Raw genomic sequence first — 25,421 nt, forward strand, 5'->3', positions numbered from 1 at the left:
GTGTGCCTCGATGCTTTCATGAAGGTAATATAGAGATCTCTCTCTATATTACCTCCATGATGCGTTTAATTTACCCCTCGCCAGTAGGCCCATTTACCACTAAAGGGAAGTAACGCTGTTAGTGTACGGAATTAATTCAACTAATTACTTCTCTCCCTTAGCATTCACAACGCCATTTGTAATCTTAAAAAAAAGGTCACGGCTAGAGAAGGTATTTTTTTTATTTTCTTCAGCTTTTAAATACGTTGTATAATTTTTTGTTTTTTATATGTTAGCATTTTTTCAGCGGATTTTCTTTCGAAGAAATGGAAATGATCATTATTTATTAATAAATATTTATTGTCCTACTGAGTAGGCTACTTTCGATTTGCTACTTTCGATTTCGCTGAGTTACAAATAGTCAAATTATGCTTTCATTTCATTCTTTAACTGGCTTTGCAGGCAGACGTTGTGACATACATTTTAGATGTTTGCTTCTTGTGTTCACTGTTATTTTTCTCATGTTATCTTACTAAAAATCAAAGCTATCAAATACTAATTATACTACTAACGGAATCTAGTCCAAATAATCACAGACACTTGGGGGATCAGCACCCATCCCCCTCCCAATCCGCCCCAGCCAACCTTCAGCCAATATATTTTTGCCTTTTAAAACAAACTGAGCACAACAAAATGAGCACATGTCTCGATCATACAACAACTTCTGTTACAATTTCAGCATGAACTTCCGGTCCTGTCTGGAGTTCCACAGGGGTTTGTCCTTGGGCCTTGCCTTTTCCTTGTATACATTAACGACCTGCCTGACTCGGTCAAATGTAAAACCCGTATGTTTGCAGATGACACCATCGTTTACCTCACTGTCAAATCAAATAATGATAGCATAGCCCTTCAAGAAGATCTCCATAAATTAGAAACATGGGAAAGAGTCTGGCAAATGGAATTTAACCCCGACAAATTTGAAGTCCTTAGAGTAAGTAGGAAGAGAAATCCCTTTATATATCCCTACAGGTTACACAATACAGAGTTAAAGTCCACCTCATCAGCTAAATACCTAGGAATAACTATCTCCAGTGATTTGAACTGGTCACAACACATAGAAAACATAACTTCTAAGGCAACCTCTTCCCTTCGATTTATTCAGAGAAATATCAAGACAGATAACATAAAGGTCAAAGAAGCTGCATACACCACCTATGTCCGCCCCCAGCTAGAATACTGTTCAACTGTGTGGCATCCCTGGCAAAAACCCTCACCCATAAACTTGAACGAGTCCAAAGGTCAGCAGCTAGGTATGTTATGAATGATTACAACTATACAAGCAGTGTAACTGAAATGTTGAAATCCTTAGAATGGAAAACTCTCCAGTACCGTAGGTTAAACCAGGGCACTAGACAACTTTTGGGGACAGGTACCCATACCCTCAGGAAGGGGAATTTTCCGTCGTTTTGAGACAAAAAGGGGAAGTTTTTAGCCATATAAAAGTTACTACTTTTCACATTATTAATACTGTTTTCAATCATTTCTAACTAATGTAACTATATTGCAGCAGTAACCTTCCTTAGGGGCACTATAATATAGCTTTAAAGAGAGTTCATATCTAGTTGTGTCAAACAACCTATTATCAGGGGAATTTTCTTCTGAGAAAGGGGAAAAAAACATATTATTTTGTGAGGGGAATGGGGCCCATATTCGGCCCCAAAAATGGCCAAATGAGTGCCCTGTAAACTGTTCATTACTTTTGTTTTACAAAGTAAGGACCCAGACCGTTGCTGTTGACCAAGGTTACTTGTCCCCCATTAGAAACCTGAACTACTTGATCCCTTATTCCAGCACTCAATACTTTGCTAACACTTATTTCCCTAGAACCATCCGTCTCTGGAACTCCCTCCCCACATCAGTCAAAGCTAGCCCCAGCCTCAGTATCTTTACAGAGAGGCTGGCGGCGGTCACTATGTAATTCTTCCATTCTGTCCTATTTTAACTGTAGCATACTGTCCTTTTATCTTTTACTTTTAATACTGTAATATACTAAATTTCTTTAACAACTGTTTCTCTGACAGCGCTGACCAGTCATAATCGGAAATCGATTGTTGGTTGTAACGATGTAGATGTAGATGTAGATGTTTAAAAAAACTCCCATGTACTATCAATGCTCTGACAGAAAAATACAAGACAACTTACTCTGAGCGTTTCAGCACAGATTGCTTGTCCAATGAATATGAGAATAGATCCGAGCTTGATGTTGTGCACTGAAATTTACCAACAAAGCTGGGACACAGATGATATCATCAGTGGTTATAAGAAAAATACTCGCCTTGAAAGTCATCTGCTGCGGTGGCGGAGAGGGCAAAGGCGCTGGTTCAGAATACACTGTTTTTTGTCAGGGCCGTGGGTTCGCTCCACATTACTGGCAATCTGTTTTTCTTCTTTTTTAGCTCACCTGTCACGAAGTGACAAGGTGAGCTATTGTGACCGCTTGATGTCTGTCGTGCGTCAACAATTTGTAAAAAAATCTTCTTTTTGAAAACCACTGGACAGAATTACAGCAAACTTCACAGGAATGATCCCTTTCAAAATTCTTTAAAGAATTGAATTCCATGGAGAACTCTGGTTGCCATGGCAACCGAAAGGAAAAACTTTAAAAATCTTCTACTCAAAAACCAGAAGCCCTAGAGCTTAGATAATTGGTGTGAAGCATTGCCTAGTGAACCTCTACCAAATTTGTTCAAATCATGACCCCGGGGTCAAAATTGACCCCGCCCCAGGGGTCACTTGATTTTACATAGGAAAACCTTAAAAAATCTTCTTCTCAAAAACCAGAATCCCTAGAGCTTAGATATTTGACATGTAGCATTGCCTAGTGGACCTCTACTAAAGTTGTTCAAATCATGACCTCCAGGGTCAAAATTGACCCCGCCTCAGGGGTCACTTGATTTTACATAGGAAAATCTTCAAAAAATTTCTAAAAATAGACCAGAAGGCCTAGAGCTTAGATATTTGACATGTAGCATTGCCTAGTGGACCTCTACAAAATTTGTTTAAATCATGACCCCCAGGGTCAAAATTGACCCCGCCCCCGGGGTCACTTGATTTTACATAGGAAAATCTTAAAAAATCTTCTTCTCAAAAACCAGAAGCCCTAGAGCTTAGATATATGGTGTGAAGCATTGCCTAGTGGACCTCTACCAAATTTGTTCACATCATGACCCTGGGGTCAAAATTGACCCCGCCCCAGGGGTCACTTGATTTTGCATATGAAAATCTTCAAAAAATTTCTAAAAATAAACCAGAAGGCCTAGAGCTTAGATATTTCACATGTAGCATTGCCTAGTGGACCTCTACAAAATTTGTTTAAATCATGACCCTCGGGGTCAAAATTGGCCCCGCCGCCGGGGTCACTTGATTTTACATAGGAAAATCTTAAAAAATCTTCTTCTCAAAAATCAGAAGTCCTAGAGCTTAGATATTTGACATGTAGCATTGCCTAGTGGACCTCTACTAAAGTTGTTCAAATCATGACCCCGGGGTCAAAATTGACCCCGCCTAAGGGGTCACTTGATTTTACATATGAAAATCTTCAAAAAATTTCTAAAAATAAACCAGAAGGTCTAGAGCTTAGATATTTCACATGTAGCATGGCCTAATGGACTTCTACAACATTTGTTCAAATCATGACCCCCAGGGTCAAAATTGACCCCGCCTCACTTGATTTTACATATGAAAATCTTCAAAAATTTTCTAAATATAAACCAGAAGGCCTAGATCTTAGATATTTGACACGTAGCATTGCCTAGTAGTCTTCTACAAAATTTGTTCAAATCATGACCCCCGGGGTCAAATTGGCTCCGCCCCATGGGGTTACTTGATTGTACATAGAAAAATCTTCAAAATTTTCTAAAAAAAACCCCAGAAGGCCTAGAGCTTAGATATTTGTAGCATTGCCTAGTGGACCTCTACAAAATTTGTCCAAATCTTGACACCCCAGGGTCAAATTGACACAGCCCCAGGGTTACTTGATTGTGCATAGGGAAATCTTCATAAATTTGCTAAAAATAAACCAGAAGGCCTAGATCTTAAAGCTTTCGCTAAGAAATTTGTTCAAGCAAGCAACTCTACTCAGGTGAGCGATATAGGGCCATCATGGCCCTCTTGTTTTCAAATGTAATATTTGTAATAATCGTAATAATTTCATTTTCTTTTTAATGATATAATCTCGAGATAAAAAAAAATAATCATTTGAAAAAAAAAAAGATTGCCCACAGCGGGGAGCGAACCCGCAGCCCTGACAAAAACCTATAGTAATATGAACCAGCTTGGCCTTTGCAGCAGATGACGTCGATAGCAAATATTTTTATCATAACCGCTGATGACATTGTCTGTGTCTTGGCTCTGTTGGTTAATTTGACTGCGCAACACCTACCAAACTCGGATTGATTCTTGTATTCCTTGGACAAGCAATTTGTATTGAAATGCTCAGAGTAAATTATCTTAACTTTTTATTGCATTGATAGTAAATGGAAATTTTAAAAACTTTCAGAATTTGTAACAAAACATTCAGTGTTTGAGATATGAGCTCGGTGTGTTTCAAAAGACTATAAATATTGGCTGATTCTGCAAATAATAGGATGTTTCGTGACAGTGTGGTAACTTTTGACTGTCGCTGTCCCGGCACATCCAAACTTATTCTGCATATTTCTGTTGAAATCCTATTGGGAGCTTTTTCTGGTAAGAGTGCACATTATTATTCTGATTTAGAGACTATAGTAAAAAAATATCTCGGAAATTTTGTTTTGAAGTGGTTTTTAAAACTAATTACTGAAAATTTGCCCAAACTATCCTGTACACACTAAACCAGTGTGTATGTAAACAATTGCAAGGAGAGAAAATCACTAGGTCAAGTTTGAAACTGGGTCATAAATTAGGTCACTAGCCAGATCAAAGGAAAATCTTGTTAACACTCTAGAGTCCACAGTTAAAGTTTGAAACTCATGAGAATTGGTCAGAATGTTTGTCTTGATGACGTCTAGGTCAAGTTCGAATCTGGGTTATTTGGGTCAAAAACTAGGTCAGTAGGCCAGATCAACTCTGGTGAGCAATAAAGGGCCATCATGGCCCTCTTGTTTAAATAGATATATAGAGGATATTTGTTTGTTTCAGTTTAAGATCAAAATATATTTCATCAGGTAATTCCAATAGGTCCACAATTCTTGCACAAATATTTAGTGACTTGTGTCCCCTTTTTACTTAGTATTTCAGTTTAATTTGATGCTTTTTCACTATATCTCTGTTGTTACTAAATAGATTTTATTCAAACTTAAAACAGTTGTTCCACATGGTCACCCACATCATATGACACAAAGTTCATGATGCTGGCACCAAAATGGTCCGAGTTACGCCCCCTTTTCCCTAGAATTTCAGGTCCAAGTTTTGATGCAGTTTTGATGCAGTTTTGTTCTATATCACTCCACATTATTAACCACATGATATGATACAATGTCATGGTGTATTACTCTTGCAGAAATTTTCCATGAATTATGTCTCTTTTATACTTATGTAATGTTTTGATACAATTCTTTATCTTATGTTATTACTAAATACATTTGACACAGACATAAGCTATTGTCCAATATCTTAATATATATTGGAGTAATTAAACACTCCAGTGACAGTTCCAGCTTCTTCGGATGTGCCCAGTTTCACTATCCAGCATTGCAATAGTCGAGCGTGCTGTCTCCTGTGACAGTTCTTGTTGTAACTCTCTCTAAATGAAATGTCTATGTGATATGTGTATTGTCCCTGTGAAATTACCAGATATATATTTCACTCTAAGACTTAATATTTGAATGCTTCAAATTTACCTGATGAAATTAAACGCTGTATATTCAGTGCATGTCAGTCTTTATGGGCTCTGTAGTGTTTATCATCAGCTTGATTTGATTGGTAGCAATGCTGAACTGAATAAGACTTTTTTAGAATTTGAACCACAGATCCTAAACAATGTTATTGCTTTTATTTTTGTGATAAAATATTTTTTTAAGCCTGAAAAGAGGAAACTTGAAGAAAGGAGGTAAACATAGTATAAGCATGCTTGTGAGAATAAGCAGTGTTGTGGCTTGGGTTAAAAAAAATGTACAAATCACAAGTGAATGTACATAAGTATATGTTGTATCAATATACCACTAAAAACTTTCAGTTTTTTTACCAGATGCCTATTACTAGCTACAACATTTTGATTGCAGCTCTACAATCAGTGTACTGTTTATAGATATATACTTTTTTTCCAAGTTAGATATAATACAATGATGATTTTCTAAATCTAAATCAATTTCTCATCACAAAATGTTTTTGTAAAAGATAGGTGTAGTACATCGAGTTCTTCTCAGAAACCGATTGTTAAGTACTGATGACTTTACTGAAACAGGTAGAACATTCATAATCAACCAAAAAAGTTTTTTAAACACGACTGTCATGAGTTTGGGTTTTTTAGCTCACCTGTTACAAAGTGACAAGGTGAGCTTTTGTGATCGCGCAGTGTCCGTCGTGCGTCCGTCCGTAAACTTTTGCTTGTGACCACTCTAGAGGTCACATTTTTCATGGGATCTTTATGAAAATTGGTCAGAATGTTCATATTGATGATATCTAGGTCAAGTTTGAAACTGGGTCACGTGCCTTCAAAAACTAGGTCAGTAGGTCTAAAAATAGAAAAACCTTGTGACCTCTCTAGAGGCCATATATTTCAAAAGATCTTCATGAAAATTGGTCAGAATGTTCACGTTGATGATATTTAGGTCAAGTTCGAAACTGGGTCACGTGCCATCAAAAACTAGGTCAGTAGGTCTAAAAATAGAAAAACCTTGTGACCTCTTTAGAGGCCATATATTTCACAAGATCTTCATGAAAATTGGTCAGAACGTTCATCTTGATGATATCTAGGTCCTGTTTGAAACTGGGTCACGTGCCGTCAAAAACTAGGTCAGTAGGTCAAATAATAGAAAAACCTTGTGACCTCTCTAAAGGCCACATTTTTCATGGGATCTGTATGAAAGTTGGTCTGAATGTTCATCTTGATAATATCTAGGTCAAGTTCGAAACTGGGTCACGTGCCTTCAAAAACTAGGTCAGTAGGTCTAAAAATAGAAAAACCTTGTGACCTTTCTAGAGGCCATATATTTCATGAGATCTTCATGAAAATTGGTCATAATGTTCACCTTGATGATATCTAGGTCAAGTTTGAAAGTGGGTCACGTGCCGCTAAAAACTAGGTCAGTAGGTCAAATAATAGAAAAACCTTGTGACCTCTCTAGAGGCCATATTTTTCATGGGATCTGTATGAAAGTTGGTCTGAATGTTTATCTTCATGATATCTAGAACAATTTTGAAAGTGGGTCACGTGCCGTCAAAGGCCATATTTTTCATTGGATCCGCATGAAAGTTGGTCTGAATGTTCATCTTGATGATATCTAGGTCAAGTTTGAAACAGGGTCATGTGCGTTTAAAAACTAGGTCAGTAGGTCTAAAAATAGAAAATCCTTGTGACCTCTCTAGAGGCCATACTTGTGAATGGATTTCCATAAAAATTGGTCAGAATTTTCATCTTGATGATATCTAGGTCAAGTTTAAAACTGGGTCACGTGCCTTTAAAAACTAGGTCAGTAGGTCAAATAATAAAAAACCTTATGACCTCTCTAGAGGCCATACTTTTCATGGGATCTGTATGAAAGTTGGTCTGAATGTTCATCTTGATGATATCTAGGTCAAGTTTGAAACTGGGTCAACTGCGGTCAAAAACTAGGTCAGTAGGTCTAAAATTATTAAAATCTTTTGACCTCTCTAGAGGCCATATTTTTCAATGGATCTTCATGAAAATTGATCTGAATGTTCACCTTGATGATATCTAGGTCAGTTTTGAAACTGGGTCACGTGCGGTCAAAAACTAGGCCAGTAGGTATAAAAATAGAAAAATGTTGTGACCTCTCTAGAGGCCATATTTTTCATGAGATCTTCATGAAAATTAGTGAGAATGGTCACCTTGATGATATCTAGGTAAATTCAAAACAGGGTCACGTACCTTCGAAAACTAGGTCAATAGGTCAAATAATAGAAAAACCTTGTGACCTCTCTAGAGACCATATTTTTCAATTGATCTTCTTGAAAATTTGTCAGAATTTTTATCTTGATAATATCTAGGTCAAGTTAAAAACTGGGTCACATTAGCTCAAAAACTAGGTCACTATGTCAAATAATAGAAAAAACGACGTCATACTCAAAACTGGGTCATGTGGGAAGAGGTGAGCGATTCAGGACCATCATGGTCCTCTTGTTTTTATGTAGTAGTATTAAAACATTGTCTCCTTGAAACCTTGTCTCCTTGTCCCCTTGTTCCATATTGATGCATCAAAAAGCATACATTAAAATAAAGTCTTTCACTTTTCCATGTTATCCATTTGATATTGTATTTACTTTCAGCCTTGTCAAGATTAAACAGATGAAAAATGGCAAGTGGAGGAGCTGTAGATCAAAATGTTGATGAATCTTCAGACAGTATACATGACTTCCCATGTAAACCTTGCTCTGATGATGGTAAAAATATTGAGGGTGTAAACTTCTGTGCAGAATGTCAGACTTACTTCTGTCAGGCATGTATTGTTCACCATAACAAATGCTTCAAAACACACACACTTTACAAAAAGTCTGGTATAAAGTCAGGCAAGATCCAGTATCAGCAACAAGCAGCAGGACTGGCATGTGATAAACACCCAGGAAATCCCATTCAGATGTACTGCGGAGAACATGATGATGTCTGCTGTGCTGTGTGTATAGCTGTTGACCATAAGTAAGATTTAGAAATATCATTTTTATTACGTTTTTGTTACTAAAGTATTTCTGTTTTTTAATGTGAGTATATTTTAAAAATAGTAGCGGATCCAGTATTTCAGTCAAAAAGTTTGGTATTCAATAAATCTGTCACATAAAACAGTAATTACTTTGAAATCATTAATATTCCTGGGAGACTAATTTTCGTGAATTTCGTGGTTGAGTCAATCCACGAAATTTAAACCCAACGGACAAGTAAAATTCCAATTCATTTTATGTTCAAAAGTTGAAATTCATGAATTCATATCCTCACGAAGTGGCTGTTTTGACCAAAACCACGAAATTTCATGCCCACGAATTTAAATGATTTCACAGTATTGTGCTGAATTCAAAAACATGCCTGCCTAATGAAATACGTTTAGCTCCAGTAATTAAATTCTGATTAATTGTACCTTTTTAAAATTGAACAGCCCCGGAGAGCCGTTCATATTTCCTGTTTAGCAGACGACTGAGTATCACAAATCTAAAGCAACACTTTTTTTTGCCAGTATTCTTAAAAGTTACCAAAGTAGATTTCTGAAAATTGGCATACTAGTACTTTTAGAGAAATATATTGTAAATGTCATATGAATTTGAATAATATTTTTGAGCCATGTTACATTTTTAGCTCACCTGTCACATAGTGACAAGGTGAGCTTTTGTGATCACCCTTCATCCGTCGTCTGTGTGTGCGTGCGTCCGTCAACAATTTCTTGTCTGCGCGATAGTGGTTTCATTAATGATTTTATTTTAACCAAACTTGCACACAACTTGTATCACCATAAGATCTGGATTTCTTTTATGAACTGGCCAGATCCCATTATTGGTTCCAGAGTTATGGCCCCTGAAAGGGCCAGAATTAGCTATTTTGACCTTGTCTGCACTATAGCAACTTCATTTGTGATTTTATTTTAACCAATCTTGCACACAACTTGTATCACCATAATATCCCGATTCCTTTTTTGAACTGGCCAGATCCCATAATGGGTTCCAGAGTTATGGCCCCTGAAAGGGCCAAAATTAGCTATTTTGACCTTGTCTGCACAATAGCTGCTTCATTCATGATTTGATTTTAACCAAACTTGCACACAACTTGTATCACCACAAGATCTTGGTTCCTTTTTTGAACTGGCCAGATTCCTTTATGGGTTCCAGAGTTATGGCCCCTTAATTGTCCAAAATTTGCTATTTTGGCTGTTGCAGCCATATAGAGACTTCATTTATGGTTTGATTTGATACAAACTTCCAAAATATCTTCAACAACAATAAATCTTGGATTCCATGACGAATCTGTCAGATCCAATCGTAGGTTCCAGAGTTATTTTATATCTGGTTACCTCCCCTGATTGTAATCAGCCCGCCCGCTTAGCTCAGTAGGTAAGAGCGTTGGTCTACGGACCGCTGGGTCGCGAGTTCGATCCTCGGGCGGGGCGTATGTTCTCCGTGACTATTTGATAAACGACATTGTGTCTGAAATCATTAGTCCTCCACCTCTGATAATTCATGTGGGGAAGTTGGCAGTTACTTGCGGAGAACAGGTTTGTACTGGTACAGAATCCAGGAACACTGGTTAGGTTAACTGCCCGCCGTTACATGACTGAAATACTGTTGAAAAACGGCGTTAAACCCAAAACAAATAAAAAAAAACTGATTGTAATCAAAATGGATTTATATCAGTAAGTACTAATAGGACTTATTTGAAATTTCATTATTGTCATTAGTTGGACTGAGACAATCAGGATAGATAACTATGGACTGATTTTATGTCAAATTACCTCCCTTTATTTCAAATTAAAATGGGTATATCTCCGTACCTAATGAAGATACTGATCTGAAAATTCATTTATGTCAACAGATGGACTTGGACAATCAGTAAAGATACATATTGACTGAATTTATGACAAATTACCTCCCTTTATTTTTTATCTAATTGAATACACCTTAGCAGCTTCTAATGAGATTGGTTTCAAAAGATCCTATCATTTTGAGCAATGGTACTCAGGTGAGCGATACAGGGCCATCATGGACCTCTTGTAAGCTCCACTATTCAAATAATAGTCTAGCTATTCTACTAACGTTGGCGTCACACCTTGGTTAAAGTTTTGCATGCAAGTCATATGGCTATCATTTAAAGGCATGTTGCTTTGAAATTTTCTTTTCTTTTTCTAGGTCAATTACCAACCTCACTGGGTCAAGTCCCATAACTCTGACATGTATTTTGGCCAAATTATGCCCCGTTTTGGTCAAAGAAAATCTTGGTTAAGTTTTACATGCAAGTTACTGTCTCCGAAACCAATGCAGATATTGAATTGAAACTTCACATGTGTTTTCGGGCTTACAAAACTAGATGATAGCATCAAGTCCCATAACTCTGATATGCATTTTGGCCAAATTATGCCCCCTTTTGGACTTAGAAAATCCTGCTTAAAGTTTTGCGTGCAAGTACATTTAGCTATTACTTAAAGGCATATAGCTTTAAAACTTACTTTTTCTTTTTCTAGGTCAATTCCAACCTCGATGGGTCAAGTCCCATAACTCTGACATGACTGTATTTTGGCCAAATTATGCGCCCTTTTGGACTTAGAAAAGCCTGGGTAAAGTTTTGCGTGCAAGTTACTATCTCAAAATTTAATGCAGATATTGAATTGAAACTTCATATGTGTCTTCGGGGTTATAAAACTACATGTAGGTGATGACATCAAATTCCATAACTCTGACATGAATTTTGGCCAAATTGTGCTCCCTTTTGGACTTAGAAAATCCTGGTTAAAGTTTTGCGTGCAAGTAACTATCTCCAAAACTAATGCAAATATTGAATTGAAACTACACACATTTCTAAAACTTGGTCATAGCATCAAGTCCCATAACTCTGACATGTATTTTGCAAAATTATGTCCCCTTTTGAACTTAAAACTTCTGGTTAAAGTTTTGCATGTAAGACTAATGCAGATACTGGATTGAAACTCTATAGATATTTTAACATTTAGGGTAATATTTCTACTTCTGGGACAACAATTTGAATAGTTGAGCATTGGCTGTCTTACGGACAGCTGTATATAAAGAAAAAAAAAGTCACAAAATACACAAGTGTCACTTGTAAGTTAATTTGACTTTAATACAAAAAAAAATCATTCAATATACAATAACGCCATTGTTTTGTCATAATTAATAAAGATTTTTTTTTGCATATTTTTGAGGAAATTAAGAATCCACATTTTTGTGACTTTTTAATAGAATTCTGCTTCATCTCCATTTACTGAACATTGTGAAAGTCTGCATATACTCATATTTTTTTTACCTACAAAAGTGAATGATCTTTTTTAAATGCTTCATTAAATGTAATGCTTTTGGAGAAAATACCCTGATAGTTTGAAGATTTTGTTATAACTAGGGGAGACATATGTTTTTGCCCTGTCCATCCGTCCTCGTGTCTGTCACACTTTATTTCCGATCAGTAATTGGAGAACCATTTGACCTAGAACCTTCAAACATCATAGGATTATATGGCTTATGGAGTAGATGACCCCTAGTGTTTAAGGGGTCACTCCATCACAGGTCAAGGTCACAAGGGCCTGAAAAACTGTTTCCAGTCAATAACTTGAGAACCACTAGACCCAGAATGTTGAAACTTCATTAAGATGATTGGACATGCCGAGTAGATGACCCTTATTGATTTTGGGGCCACTCCATCAAAGGTCAATGTCAGTAACTTGAGAACCAGTTGACACAGAATGTTGAAAGCCTGAACATTGAAAACCATTTCCAATCAATAACTTGAGGAACACTTGATCCAGAATGTTGAAACTTGATAGGATGATTGGACATACAGAGTAGATGACCCCTATTGATTTTGGGGTCACTCGATCAAAGGTAAAAGTCACAGGGGCCAGAACTTGGAAAAGCGTTTTTGATCCATAACTTGAGAACTTGAGAACCAAATGACCCAGAAAATTGAAATTTCATGGGATGATGTGACTTGCAGAGTAGATTATCCCTATTGCATTTCAGTCACTTAAAGCCAACCAGTTTCTCTTTGATTTTCGCTCCTGTCCCCTATTGACTTCTTGTCTATTACTACTATGCTTTGGGGGAGACATGCCCTTTCTACAAAAACATCTTCTAGTTGAAATGTATGGTAGGAATACATTGTTTTTACTTGTGTATAGGTTGTGTAATAGCACAGACTTCATACCAAAATTGGCGAAGGAAATTTTAAATGGACGAGACAGAAAAGGTGCAAAGACATCCCTTGAAGAAATGAAAGAAAAACTCCACGCTGTAAAGTCTTCTAAACTAGAACAGATAAATGAAGTCAGTAAAGAAAAAGAAGACCTCCTCCTTGAAATTGGGAAAATGAAGGAGCGAATCATTGCCAGAATAGAAGAGATAGAACAAACTTCAATCAAGCAGGTACAAGACAAACACAAAGGAATTGTTGACAAAATAAAAACTGACATAGAATCTATAGATGCTAAGCTTAGAGCTATTGATGACAATATTAGAAAGATAAATGAGTTCAAGGGAGACAATGAGGCTAAACTGTTTGTTGTTCTCAACAAAGCACATGAGGTAGAAGTAGGCTGTGGTAAATATTTAGAAAATTACGGAGAGGTTGAGTATGGCAAAATCGCATTTGAGTTCAGTCAAGGTATTGAATTGGCTATCAGTAGTGTAGAATCATTTGGTATCACAGAGGATTGTCATTATGCTCAGTCTTACATTGATTCTATTGTTTCTGCAGCATCGCTGGTTGGTGAGTTTGAGGTCACAGATTGTTCTTCATGCTCGATTATCGATTGTTGCTTACTAGAAAACGGTCAATTTATCCTTGCTGACACGAAAAATAATTGCCTCGAACGATTTGACAAGAAATATAACTTGTGTGACTCGTGTGCTATTTCAAATCTAAAAAGCTTGTGCAGAGTTAGTCCAAATGAACTAGCCGTTATAGATGGTAATGCTGTTCGTTTTATTCATGTGGGTAGGTCAATGATGCCTACACATTCATTTACAATTTCCAGTGAATCAAATGAGATAATGAGCTTGTGTCCTAAAGGGTCTAGCTATGTAAGTCTCACACTGTCTCGTATTGCATTCAGTGACGAGAAACTTTACATTGTAGCCTTTGTTAAGTACTACCTGCCATCAAAATATCAATACAGTGTTGTAGTATTGGTGTGTAACATAGATGGCTCTATTATTCGAGGTATCTCTACTGATTTTGAGCAAGATATAAATGCTTTTTCAGTGAGTTTAGATAGTTCTAAGATGTTCTTTGCCACTCCTAAAAGGGGGATAATAACTCTAGATAATAATGGTAAAGTATTATCAGAGTTCTCTGAAAAGAGGTTAAACAATGTTTCTTGTGTTATTGAAGGAGACAGAGGGCAACTGATTGTTTGTGATAACGGCTCCAGTGCTATATTTCTGGTAGACAGTGATGGTAAAACGTTTGGAGAACTGCTGGGTACAATAGATGGGATAAGTTCTCCCTTATCAATCACTTATATTAAAGAGCAAAAAAGGCTTATAGTTACCGGCAATACCAGAGTAATGAAAATATTTCAGTTGACCTAAACAGAATCTTAATTTTGGGTTGTGCATTTTTAGCTCACCTGGTGAGGTATTGTGATCACACTGTGTCTGTCGTGCGTGCGTCCGTCCGCCAAGTCGTCCGTCCGTCGTCAACATTTAAATGACATCTCCTCCAAAACCACTGAATGGATTTTGAAGAGACTTGGCCACGTTGTTCCTTTTGTGGTCCTCTACCAAAATTGTTCAAACGGTTCTGCTTGGTTGCACACAGGGACTGCCAGAGCTTAAAATAGAAAAAAAAACTTCAAACAACATCTCCTTCTAAACCGATGGTCCAATTTTTAAATAATTTCGCACAAATGGTCCTTATGTCACCCTCTACCAAGTTTGTTCAAGTTATTCCGATTCGTCAAAAATCATGGCCGCCAGGAGGCGTGGTCACTTTTCCCTGTATGTATATAGTGGAAACTTTAAAAAATCTTCTTGTTTGAAACTGCTAGCCCGATTTTAAAATAATTTAGCACAAATGGTCCATGTGTGACCCTTTACCAAGATTGTTGAAATCATACTATTCATAAAAAAACATGGCTGCCAAGGGGCCTGGTCACTTTTCCCTATATATGTATATAGTGGAAACATTAAAAATCTTCTTGAGTGAAACTGCTGGCCCGATTTTAAAATACTTTTACACAAATGGTCGTTGTATGACCCTTTCCCAAAATTGTTCAAATTATTCCAATTCGTCAAAAACATGACTGCTAACGGGCGTGGTCACTTTAAATTTTTCCTGCATGTATATAGTAGAAACTTCTTGTATAAAACACACAAATGGTCCTTGTGTGACCTTCTACAAAAAGTATTCAAAGTTTTTTGATTCGTTAAAAAACATGAGGGCGCGGTCACTTTTCATCAACACATCTCCTCCAAAACCACTGAATGGATTTCGATGAAACTTTACACAAATAATCTCTTGGTAGCAATTATCAGATGGTGGGCTATTCAAATCACTCTGCGTCCATGGTCCGTGGTCCTTCCGTCCGTCCGTTAACAATTTCTCATTATCGCATCTACTCAGAAACTACTAGGGGAATTTTGACCAAACTTTGTCAGAATGATGCATTGGTACCCTCTATCTATTATTGATTCAGAGAAGAAGATTTTCAAAGTTTCTTATATATAAGCCTACAGTAAGTACATGTCACGCACTGGGCATGGACATACTTTACCTTAGGGCAATAATTTGGACAATTATGGTAGAGAGTCACACCCTTATATCACATGCCAAATATCAAAGCTCTAGAGAGAAAGATTTTTAAAGTCTGATAGCTGAAACCTATTTCTAACCAAAAAGACCCATTTGTTCGATGAACCAGAACCATTTGAACAACATTACAAGAGATCACAGAGTGATCTTGGCGCCCACCATTGAGCCATTTTTTAATGTTCCAAATTTCAAAACTAGCTCAAGGTCAAAACTGTGCATGTGGTCCATGCATGTGGTCCAAATTGAAAAGTCGTAGCTTGAGAAATGTGAAAGTAGGTCACTAGATCAATTTCAAGGTCAAAGTTCATTTCGGTGTACAAAACTATGCATGTGCTTCAAATCTGGAGGCTGTAGCTTGAGAAAAGTGAAAGTAGGTACTAGGTAAAAATCAATGTCAAATTTCAATTCAGAACACAAAAATATGCAAGTGGACCAAATTTGATCTCAAGATCGAAGTTCATTTCGGTACACAAAACTATGCATGTAGTCCAAATTTGAAGTTTGTAGCTTGAGAAATGTGAAAGTAGGTCACTAGGTCAATGTCAAGGTCAAAGTTTTATTCGGTGAACAGAAGTATGCATGTGGTCCAAATTTGAAGGCTGTACCTTCAAGAATGTGGAAGAAGGTTAAAATCACGGTCAAACTTCATTTCTGAACACAAAACTGTGCATGTGGTCCCAATTTGAAGCTAAGGAGAGGACAACCGTAAGCTGATATAGCTTTCTGTCCAATTCCTTAATTAATTGTTCTGTAAATGTTTCATGTATTACTGAAATAAAATATGTTTAAACTAATTTGAAGCCTGTACCTTCACAAATGTGAAAGTAGGTCACTAGGTCAAAGTTGTTTTCTGAACACAAAACTATGCATGTGGTCCCAATTTGAGGCCTGTACCTTCTCAAATGTGAAAGTAGGTCACTAGGTCAATGTCAAGGTCAAAGTTTTATTCGGTGAACAAAACTATGCATGTGGTCCAAATTTGAAGGCTGTAGCTACAGAAATGTGAAAGTAGGTCACTAGGTCAAAATCAAGGTCAACTCATGTCAAGGTTCATCTTGCCACTCAAAACTATACATTTGGTCCAAATTTGAATGTTGTAGGTTATTGACAAGAAGATTTTAAAAGTTTTTCCCTAAATCAGTCTATATGAACCATGTGATCCCCGGGGCGGGCCATATTTGACCCTAGGGAGATAATTTGAACAAACTTGGTAGAGAACCACTAGTTGATGCTACATTACAAATATCAAAGCCCTAGGCTTTCTGGTTTTGACAAGAAAGTTTTCAAAGTTTTTCACTATATAAGTCTATAACCATGTGACCCCCAGGGCGGGGCCATATTTGACCCTAGGGGAATAATTTGAACAATCTTAGTAGAAGACCACTAGATGATGTCACATACAAAATATCAAAGCCCTAGGCCCTGTGGTTTTGGACAAGAGGTTTTTCAAAGTTTTTCCATATATAAGTCTATATAAACCATGTGACCCCCTGTGCTGGGCCATATTTGACCCCAGGGAAATAATTTGAATCATCTTGGTAGAGGAACACTAGATGATGCTACATACTAAATATCAAAGCCCTAGGCCCTGTGGTTTTGGACAAGAAGATTTTCAAAGTTTTTCCCTATATAAATCTATGTAAATTTTAAAAATAAACAAAGGGCCATAACTCACTCAAAAAATGTTGAACCAGTCTGATTTTCTGGGGAACACAACTAGATTCCATACCTCATGTTTTTATTTCGATGTAAATGAGATCTGGAACCAAAATTTGTGGTCTTGTTTGGCGCCATATAACCTATACTGTGTAGGTTTGCCGTAAAACCCAAATAAAATAAATAAATAAATAAATGTTGCACCCATGATATTTAAATTGCTGAATTACTTCAGTTGTTTATATAAGTGAATTAGCTGAAATGTCATTAAGTTAGTTTTCTACTTGTTTTGTTTTTCAGTCTAAGGGCTATTTTTATTGACTGTATATAAGTGGATATATTTTATTTTCGAAGGTTGTCACATCCAGTTGTCATTGAAAAATTTAATACAATGTGGGAAAATGGAGGATTTGGAACATTCTGGATTGGCAACATTTCTTTCAGAGTACTTAGCTTGTTGTTCAGATCTTCCATCTGTTTAGTGTTTAGTATACTACTACTATTAGTCTAGTATCTGTATACATCAATGATGCTTTTGGAGAGTCAAGTCAGTCTATTCCTTCCTGTGTAAAACTTTTGTAATAGAATAGAAGGATTAAGGTTTACCTTGTTGCTGAGGTTCCAGTGTTGTATACCTCAATGTGCAAAGTTACCAGTGTTTAGTTTTAAGACTGTGCATAGAAACAGCCCATCGTGTATATTAGTTTTATGACAGGATTCCAACTAAGTGTTAAAACTTTGAAACCTATGTGATATTTACCTACAGTTCAAAATTATGACTTTGATTTGAAAGCAACAACTGTTTAATTTTGTTATCACTTTGATTACCATGTTCTATAGAGACTGCAAGTTACCTCTGACTGTCACAAGTTTTTTCAACATAGTATCGCCCTTGGGACTAGATTCCTAGTTGCAACCCAACCTGACTTCTTCCAGTTAAAGCAGACTTTTGTAAATAATTAGCCTGGTGTTTTATGTTTTTACCTTTCACTATTGTTTGTTTGTTTGTTTGCACGTGTTTATTATTACTATAATTCTTTTTCTGTTGGTTTATAGTGTTAGCGATACCTATTTTGGAACTTTGTGTATATATCAAATTTGTCATGCCTGACAGGGCCCTAAATTGGAAATGAAATATTCTATTCTATTCTATTCTCTAAAGAGCTTTACGTCAGTAACTTTGACATGCCTGGAGTACTCTTATTTTTATTTGAAATAAATATTTTCCTCAATGAGATAGAGTATCACATGTAAACTCCAGGCACCTGTCTCAAAGTTCAAGGTCACATTTAGGGGTCAAAGGTCAAATAAGATCTTGTCTAGGCCATAACTGATATGCACAAAGTGCTAAATGTGAGCTATTGGGATCACCTTATGCACTGTTGGTGCGCCGTAAAACCCAAATAAATAAATAAATAAATGTATCTGTTGTCTGTCGTCAACAGCTTGACTGTTAACACTCAAGGTCACAATTTTGCCCAATCCCATGAAACTTTGTCAGAATAAAATCTCTTAATATGTTTGTAACTGGGTCTTCTGGGATCAAAAACTAGGTCACTAGGTCAGTTTATAGGAAAACCATGTTAACACTCTAGAGGCCACATTTTCTACCTCTTTATGAAATTTTGTCAGATTGTAAGTTTAACTGGGTATGAAGTCAAAACTAGGACACTAAGTCAAATTATAGAAGAACCTTGGGGAAGAATTACACATACATGATTGTATATATTTTTTTTCTTTCAGTTAAGTTTCTTGTTATTGTGACCATCTGAATTGTTTTGTATTTTTGCCTTTAGTACCTTTTCTAAGTACACTTTAACCCAACCGTTCACCACCCCCACACCCTCCATATACCGGTATGCCCAGTTTCTTGTTAATTGCTGACAACTCGTGATTTTAATGCTGTGACCCATTCTACATGGAAATGGGTATTGTGTCCCGTTAGGTGAAGCATTTGTTTACATAAAGACTAGAAATATTAAGTTAGAGAGTAAAAAATACCTAAACAGTTCTTTTTTGTTTAAAAATTTAAACTAAAATGTTTTCTTTATATGTGTGCCTGAAAATGTGGCCCCCTATCAATAACTGGATAATGCTTTGACTTGCAGTGGTATATATAACCTGTATTGTGTTGCTGTCCCATAAAACCTGTATCAACATATTTATCAACTGAGCTGTCAAAGTTGTAGCTTACTGATACTGAATATAACATTCTCGGTTACTTCCGACAGGCCATCATTAGAAGGGGAGATATCTGCTGCGGGTTAAAAAACATTTTTGTTGGTAGCTGTAGTTAACACATGCACTGTGTATAGTCTTAATCTGAGTTTTGTAAAAATTGTTATAGTGACGGATATGTTATTTGTTATGGAAACAAAATAGGAAAGATAGTATCTTGTGTCTTGTTTTAAAACATTGTTAAAAATATCATGTCTTCCTAAAAAATAAACAGTGCTACTTCATTTGGTGCTGTTGTGAGAGCTTGGTCATAAAGATAAAGGATACTTTAGACCTTAACAACTTTGATTTTATGTTCCTTCAAAACATATATGTATAAATTGTTACTCATGCTACTGTAACTGATATTCTGTATACATCGTGTTTTATATGAAATACATTAAAGGGAAAGGCAACGTTTTTCTAACTTTAATTTCGTCTGCTGGGATTTCTTAAATAATTTAAAGAAATGAAAGAATTTTCAAAATCGGAGCGAAAATGAAGAAGTTATTAGCATTTTAATATTTTGCCAAACTGGCGACCATTTTTTTTCCATAGCAACAAAAAAACAAAATGGCGGATTTTTAAAATTTTTAGATGTACATTTGAACTGTATTTACTTATTTCTGTAAAATAATTTCTCTACTTTTTCCAGCTATATTGAAAGAAATTATCATGTTTTACACCTTACATTTAAGAAACATAAAAAATTAATCTATTTAAAAGGTTATTTGCTAAATGAAGAATTCAACAGTGTGTAAATGACGTCATAAACACACAAAAATGGCTGCCTCCAAACAGCCATATCTTTTTCAATAGTGGTCCAATTTTTAAAATTCTTTCAGCATTATGAAAGGCTTGAGGATGGCTTTCATATATAATTAACTTATTGTCAGGCTTTCCTTACCCTTTAATGTTATAATGTATAAAATATATACATATGTTCTATATGATACACCAGCCGCTTAGAAAGTAATGATGAAATATATTAGAATACTTTCCGACAAATATTGTTTCATTATTCACCTTTCATTGAGTATTATTCTACATCGTTTCTTGACAAATTGTCAATACAACCTGTCACTGCGCTTAAAATGTCTGCAGCAGACTGGAAATATATTTTTGTAAGGAAAAGGTATATACGATGATATGGTCACCTAAGTTCAACTTTATACAGTTAAGAAATAAAATGATTTTTTTCGGTGTTCATGCAAAATGAACGACAGAATAGGATCGGCAAACCCATGAATCGCGATTCATGTTTAATTTGCCGATCCTATTCTGTCATTCGTTTCGCATGAACACCGAAAAAACTAGTTTCATTTCTTATATACTGAACAACAAAAGAAACTATCCAGATGTATAACTGGTATATTTTGAAATAAAAAATCGATTTTTCAAATTTGAATTGTTTCGTCATACCAAAATTACACTCGAAGATCTTCACGTGATAAATTTTTAAAAATCAATCAACAGTGAAGTCAGTAGTCTCACAATAGCCGTTTGAAAGGCTATATCTTCTGTGCGTCAGTTGCATTGTAACATCCCAATTGGGCGCTAAACTTGATTCAGTCGTGCGGTGCAACCAACAACATTTTTTAAACTTTTTGCTGTTTTTCCGGTTAGTCAATTATCAATATTTCCAGTGACAATAAAATTTCACAAAGAAAATTGCTAATTACAGGTGCACATGAATTTCGTGCAAAAAAGCTATTGTGGGACTGACTTCACGGTTGATTGATTTTTATTAAATTTTACACCTGAAGTTTTTCAAGTGTAATGTGATATGAAAAACACTAGTGATTTATAAATTAAAGTTTTTTAATAAAAATACCCCGGTTATAAAACTGGATAGTGTGTTTTGCTGTTCAGTATATTTACATTATATTTCCTTTCCACTTGTAAACAAGATAGTATTATAAATTGCACATATTTTGTGGCATTTAACATTAAAAGCAGCCTCCTGGCCATTCTGTGCACCAGACGGAACAACTGCGACGTCATCTTAGGAACGTTCTCCCTGACTATACGCGGACGTCGTCAAAACAGCGGCCGGATATCACTAAGCAGCGATGACATAACTTTCGCGCCTTTCCTTTTGCTCTTCATACGAAATGAACGTCATAATTTTCAATGGAAAAGAACAGGGCGGATGTAAATATTACTTCTTGTTTTTCAGCAATTTTAGCCCGACTTTTCGAAGAAAAAGTAGAGCTATTGTACTCGCCCCAGCGTTAGCGTCAGTGTCGCCGTTGGTTAAAGTTTTTGATAAAGTCAAATATCTCTTTTATTATCAAAGCTATTGACTTGAAACTTAAAACAGTTATTGTCTATCAAAGTCTACACCAGTGAAAGCAATCCACATAACTATGATTTTGAATTTTGACAGAATTATGCCCCTTTTTAACTTTGATTGTTTTGGTTAAAGTTTTTGATAAAGTCAAATATCTTTGTTACTATAAAAGCTTTAACTTGAAACTTAAAATTGTTATTTACTATCATAGTCTACACCAGGAGAAAAAATCCCCATAACTCTGATTTGTATTTTGACAAGAGTTATGCCCCTTTTTAACTTAGAATTTAAGCCCACCTGAGCACGACATGCTCAAGGTGAGGTAATGTGACCAGTCATTGTCCGGCATCCGTAGGCGTGCGTCATGCGTTGTCCGGCGTCCATCAACATTTGCCTTGTAAACACTCTAGAGGCCACAGTTGTGACCCAACCTTCATGAAACATGGTCAGAATGTTTGTCTTGATGACCTCTAGGTTAAGTTAGAAACTGGGTCATGTGGGATAAAAAACTAGGTCAGTAGGCCAGATCATAGGAAAAGCTTGTGAACATTCTAAAGGCCACAGTTGTGACTCAATCTTTATTAAGCTTAATAAGAATGTTTGTCTTGATGATCTCTAGGTCATATTGGAAACTGGGTCATATGGGATCAAAAACTTTGTCAGTAGGCCAGATCAAAGGAAAATCTTGTTAACACTCTAGAGTCCACAGTTTAAGTTTGAAACTCACGAGAATTGGTCAGAATGTCTGTCTTAATTACCTCTAGATCAAGTTCGAATCTTGGTCATGTGGGGTCAAAGACTAGGTCATCCGGTCAAATCAAAGGAAAAGCTAGATAACACTCCAGAGGTCAGGTTTATGATCCTATCTTCATGAAACTTGGTCAAAATGATGATCTTGATGATCTTTAGCCCAAGTTCGAGTCTGGATTATCTGAGGTTAAAAACTAGGTCATCTGTTAAAATCAAAGAAAAACCTTGTGCATGCAATAGGGGCTGCATTTTTCATTTGATGTTCATGAAACTTGGTTAGAATGTTTGTTTGCATGAAATCTCGAAATAATTTTTATCTGGGTCACTAGGGATCAAAAACTAGATTACCAGGTCAAATCAAAGAATAAGCTTGTTTACACCCTAAGGGGCACATTTTTTTATTCTATCTTCATAAAACTTGGTCAGGGTGTTTGTTATCATGAAGTCTTGGTTGATTTTAAATCTGGGTCACGTGGGCTCAAAAACTAGATTACTAGGTCAAATCAAAGGAAAAGCTTGTATACACTCTATAGGCCACTTTTTTGCTTCAATCTTCCTGAAACTTTGTCAGAATGTTTGTTTTCATGAAATTGTGGACAGCTTCGAATGTGGGTCATGTTGGGTAAAAAACTAGGTTACTAGGTCAAATAAAAGTAAATGCCTGTTTACACTCAGGAGGCCACGTTTTTTTTGGCCCAATCTTACTGAAAATTGGTCAGAATATTTGTCTCCATGAAATCACTAGGTAAAGCATGTTTACGCTGTTATGGTATGTTACTCAGGTGAGCGACCTAGGGTCATCTTGACCCTCTTGTTTGGTTAAAGTTTTTGATAAAGTCAAATATATGTTTGATTGAGTTAAGCCCTTTCACTGGCAAAGCTCTAATTCAGAGTCAGGCACTGAGAAAAGTGGAGCGTGCTGTCTTACGAACAGCTCTTGTTACAAAATCTACTACGGTGAAATGTTGTCAATTTTATTCTTAACACAATATATTTAAGAATTTTTCAAATGGACTATTTTCTAAAAAAGCAAAATGTCATCAGAAAATGTTAATTCAACATCTGTGAGCAGACAATTGAATTTTGATACTATTTCCTTTATGTTGGGGTAGTTAGTTTATTATCAAGCATGACTTGACGGTATCCTGTGGTTCTGGCATACAGAATTTTCAATTGATGACTTGGGCAGAAAGGAAATATCTGAACTGTTCTGTCCAGTAACTGAATTAGGTGTTGTTGTACTTTCTAGGGAGTGTCTCCAATAATGTTGTTATAACTTTTGGCCAAACCCTTTTATATATTTACATTGACGTATTTATGTTTGCTTGCTGTATGTATGTAGATAGAATATATACAATAAAATTTAATAAACTAATTCTTTCTGGTTCTTTACGGCCGAGGAGTCATTTTCATGTATCTGTAGAATAGAGTTTGTGTTAAGGATGGAGCTAGAAGGATGTGGGGATGGGGGATATTGCAGAGTTCATAACCTACCTTAAAAAGACATCAAACTGAGTCTGCTAATTAGTGTGCTTGTTTGTATTCTATTCTTTCAAGGGATTTTCTATATATTATTTTTGTAACAATCAAAGCAGCAAAGACTTTCACCAAGTTTTTAGCTCGCCTGAGCACAGGGTGAGGTATTGTGATCACTCACCGTCCGGCGTCCGTCCATTGTACGTCCGTCCGTCCGTCCGTTGTACGTCTGTCCGTCCGTCGTCCGTCAACACTTTCCTTTAAACAACATCTCCTCCAAAACCAACAGGCCAATTTTGATGAAACTTCACAGGGATGTTCCTTGGATGGTCTTCTTTAAAAATTATTCAAAAAATTGAATTCCATACAGAATTCTGGTTGCCATGGCAACCAAAAGGAAAAACTTTGAAAATTTTCTTGTCCAAAACCGCAAGGCGTAGAGCCTCTATATTTGGCATGTAACATCATCTAATGGTTCTCTATGAAGATTGTTCAAATTATGCCCCTGATGTGAAAGGAGGCCCCACCCCGGGGGTCCCAAATTTTACATAGACATATAGGAAAAAAACTTTAAAAATCTTCTTGTCTGAAACCACAAGACCTAGGCCTTTGATATTTGGTATGTAGCATTGCCTTGTGGTCCTCTACCAAGATTGTTCAAATTATTACCCTGGGGTGAAAAGAGGCCCTGCCCCGGGGGTCCCAAGTTTTACATAGTCTTATATAGGAAAATTTTTAAAAATCTTCTTGTCTGAAACTGCATGGCCAAGGCTTTTGATATTTGGTATGTTGCGTTGCCTAGTGGTCCTCTACCAAGATTATTCAAATTATGCCCCTGAGTTGAAAAGAGGCCCCACTCAGGGTGTCCCAAGTTTTACATAGACATATATAGGAAAAAACTTTAAAAATCTTCCTGTCTGAAATCACAAGACCTAGGTCTTTGATATTTGGAACTTAGCATTGCCTTGTGATCCTCTACCAAGGTTGTTCAAATTATGCCCCTGGGATGAAAAGAGGCCCTGCCCTAGGGGTCCCAAGTTTTACATAGACTTATATAGGAATTTTTAAAAAAAATCTTCTTGTCTGAAAGTTCAAGGCCTAGGCCTTTGATATTTGGTATGTAGCATTGCCTAGTGGATCTCTAACAAGATTGTTCAAATTATGTCCCTGGGGTGAAAAGAGGCCCTGCCCCAGGGGTCACTTGTTATATGAGTTATATAGGAAAAAATACTTCAAAAATTATCAGATCATATTTCCTAGACTGTTTAATTATAATTACCTGATGACCCCAAAGTGCTCAGGGTGAGCTATTGTGATCGCTCACCGTCCGGCGTCCGGCCACACTTTCCTTTAAACAACATCTCCTCCTAAACCACC

The 25,421-nt window shown here is 36.4% G+C and overlaps 1 protein-coding gene across 1 annotated transcript; it reads left to right on the forward strand.

Moving 5' to 3' along the window:
- The first annotated feature begins 165 nt into the window (after positions 1-165).
- On the forward strand, positions 166-23,943 carry LOC123555338 (uncharacterized). Its single transcript, XM_045345991.2, has 3 exons — positions 166-211; positions 8,467-8,833; positions 13,020-23,943. The coding sequence occupies exons 2-3, from the start codon at positions 8,493-8,495 to the stop codon at positions 14,428-14,430; spliced, it is 1,752 nt and encodes a 583-aa protein (XP_045201926.2). The 5' UTR covers positions 166-211; positions 8,467-8,492; the 3' UTR covers positions 14,431-23,943.
- The last annotated feature ends 1,478 nt before the right edge of the window (positions 23,944-25,421 follow it).

Source organism: Mercenaria mercenaria, chromosome 7, assembly GCF_021730395.1.
Source record: "Mercenaria mercenaria strain notata chromosome 7, MADL_Memer_1, whole genome shotgun sequence".
Classification (NCBI taxonomy): Eukaryota; Metazoa; Mollusca; class Bivalvia; order Venerida; family Veneridae; genus Mercenaria; species Mercenaria mercenaria.

Bases quoted from the DNA above. Each gene is read 5' to 3' on its own strand.
- LOC123555338 (XM_045345991.2), top strand. From the start codon at position 8,493: ATGGCAAGTGGAGGAGCTGTAGATCAAAATGTTGATGAATCTTCAGAC. The intron at 8,834-13,019 runs GTAAGATTTAGA...ACTTGTGTATAG, and splicing joins TGTATAGCTGTTGACCATAA to GTTGTGTAATAGCACAGACT.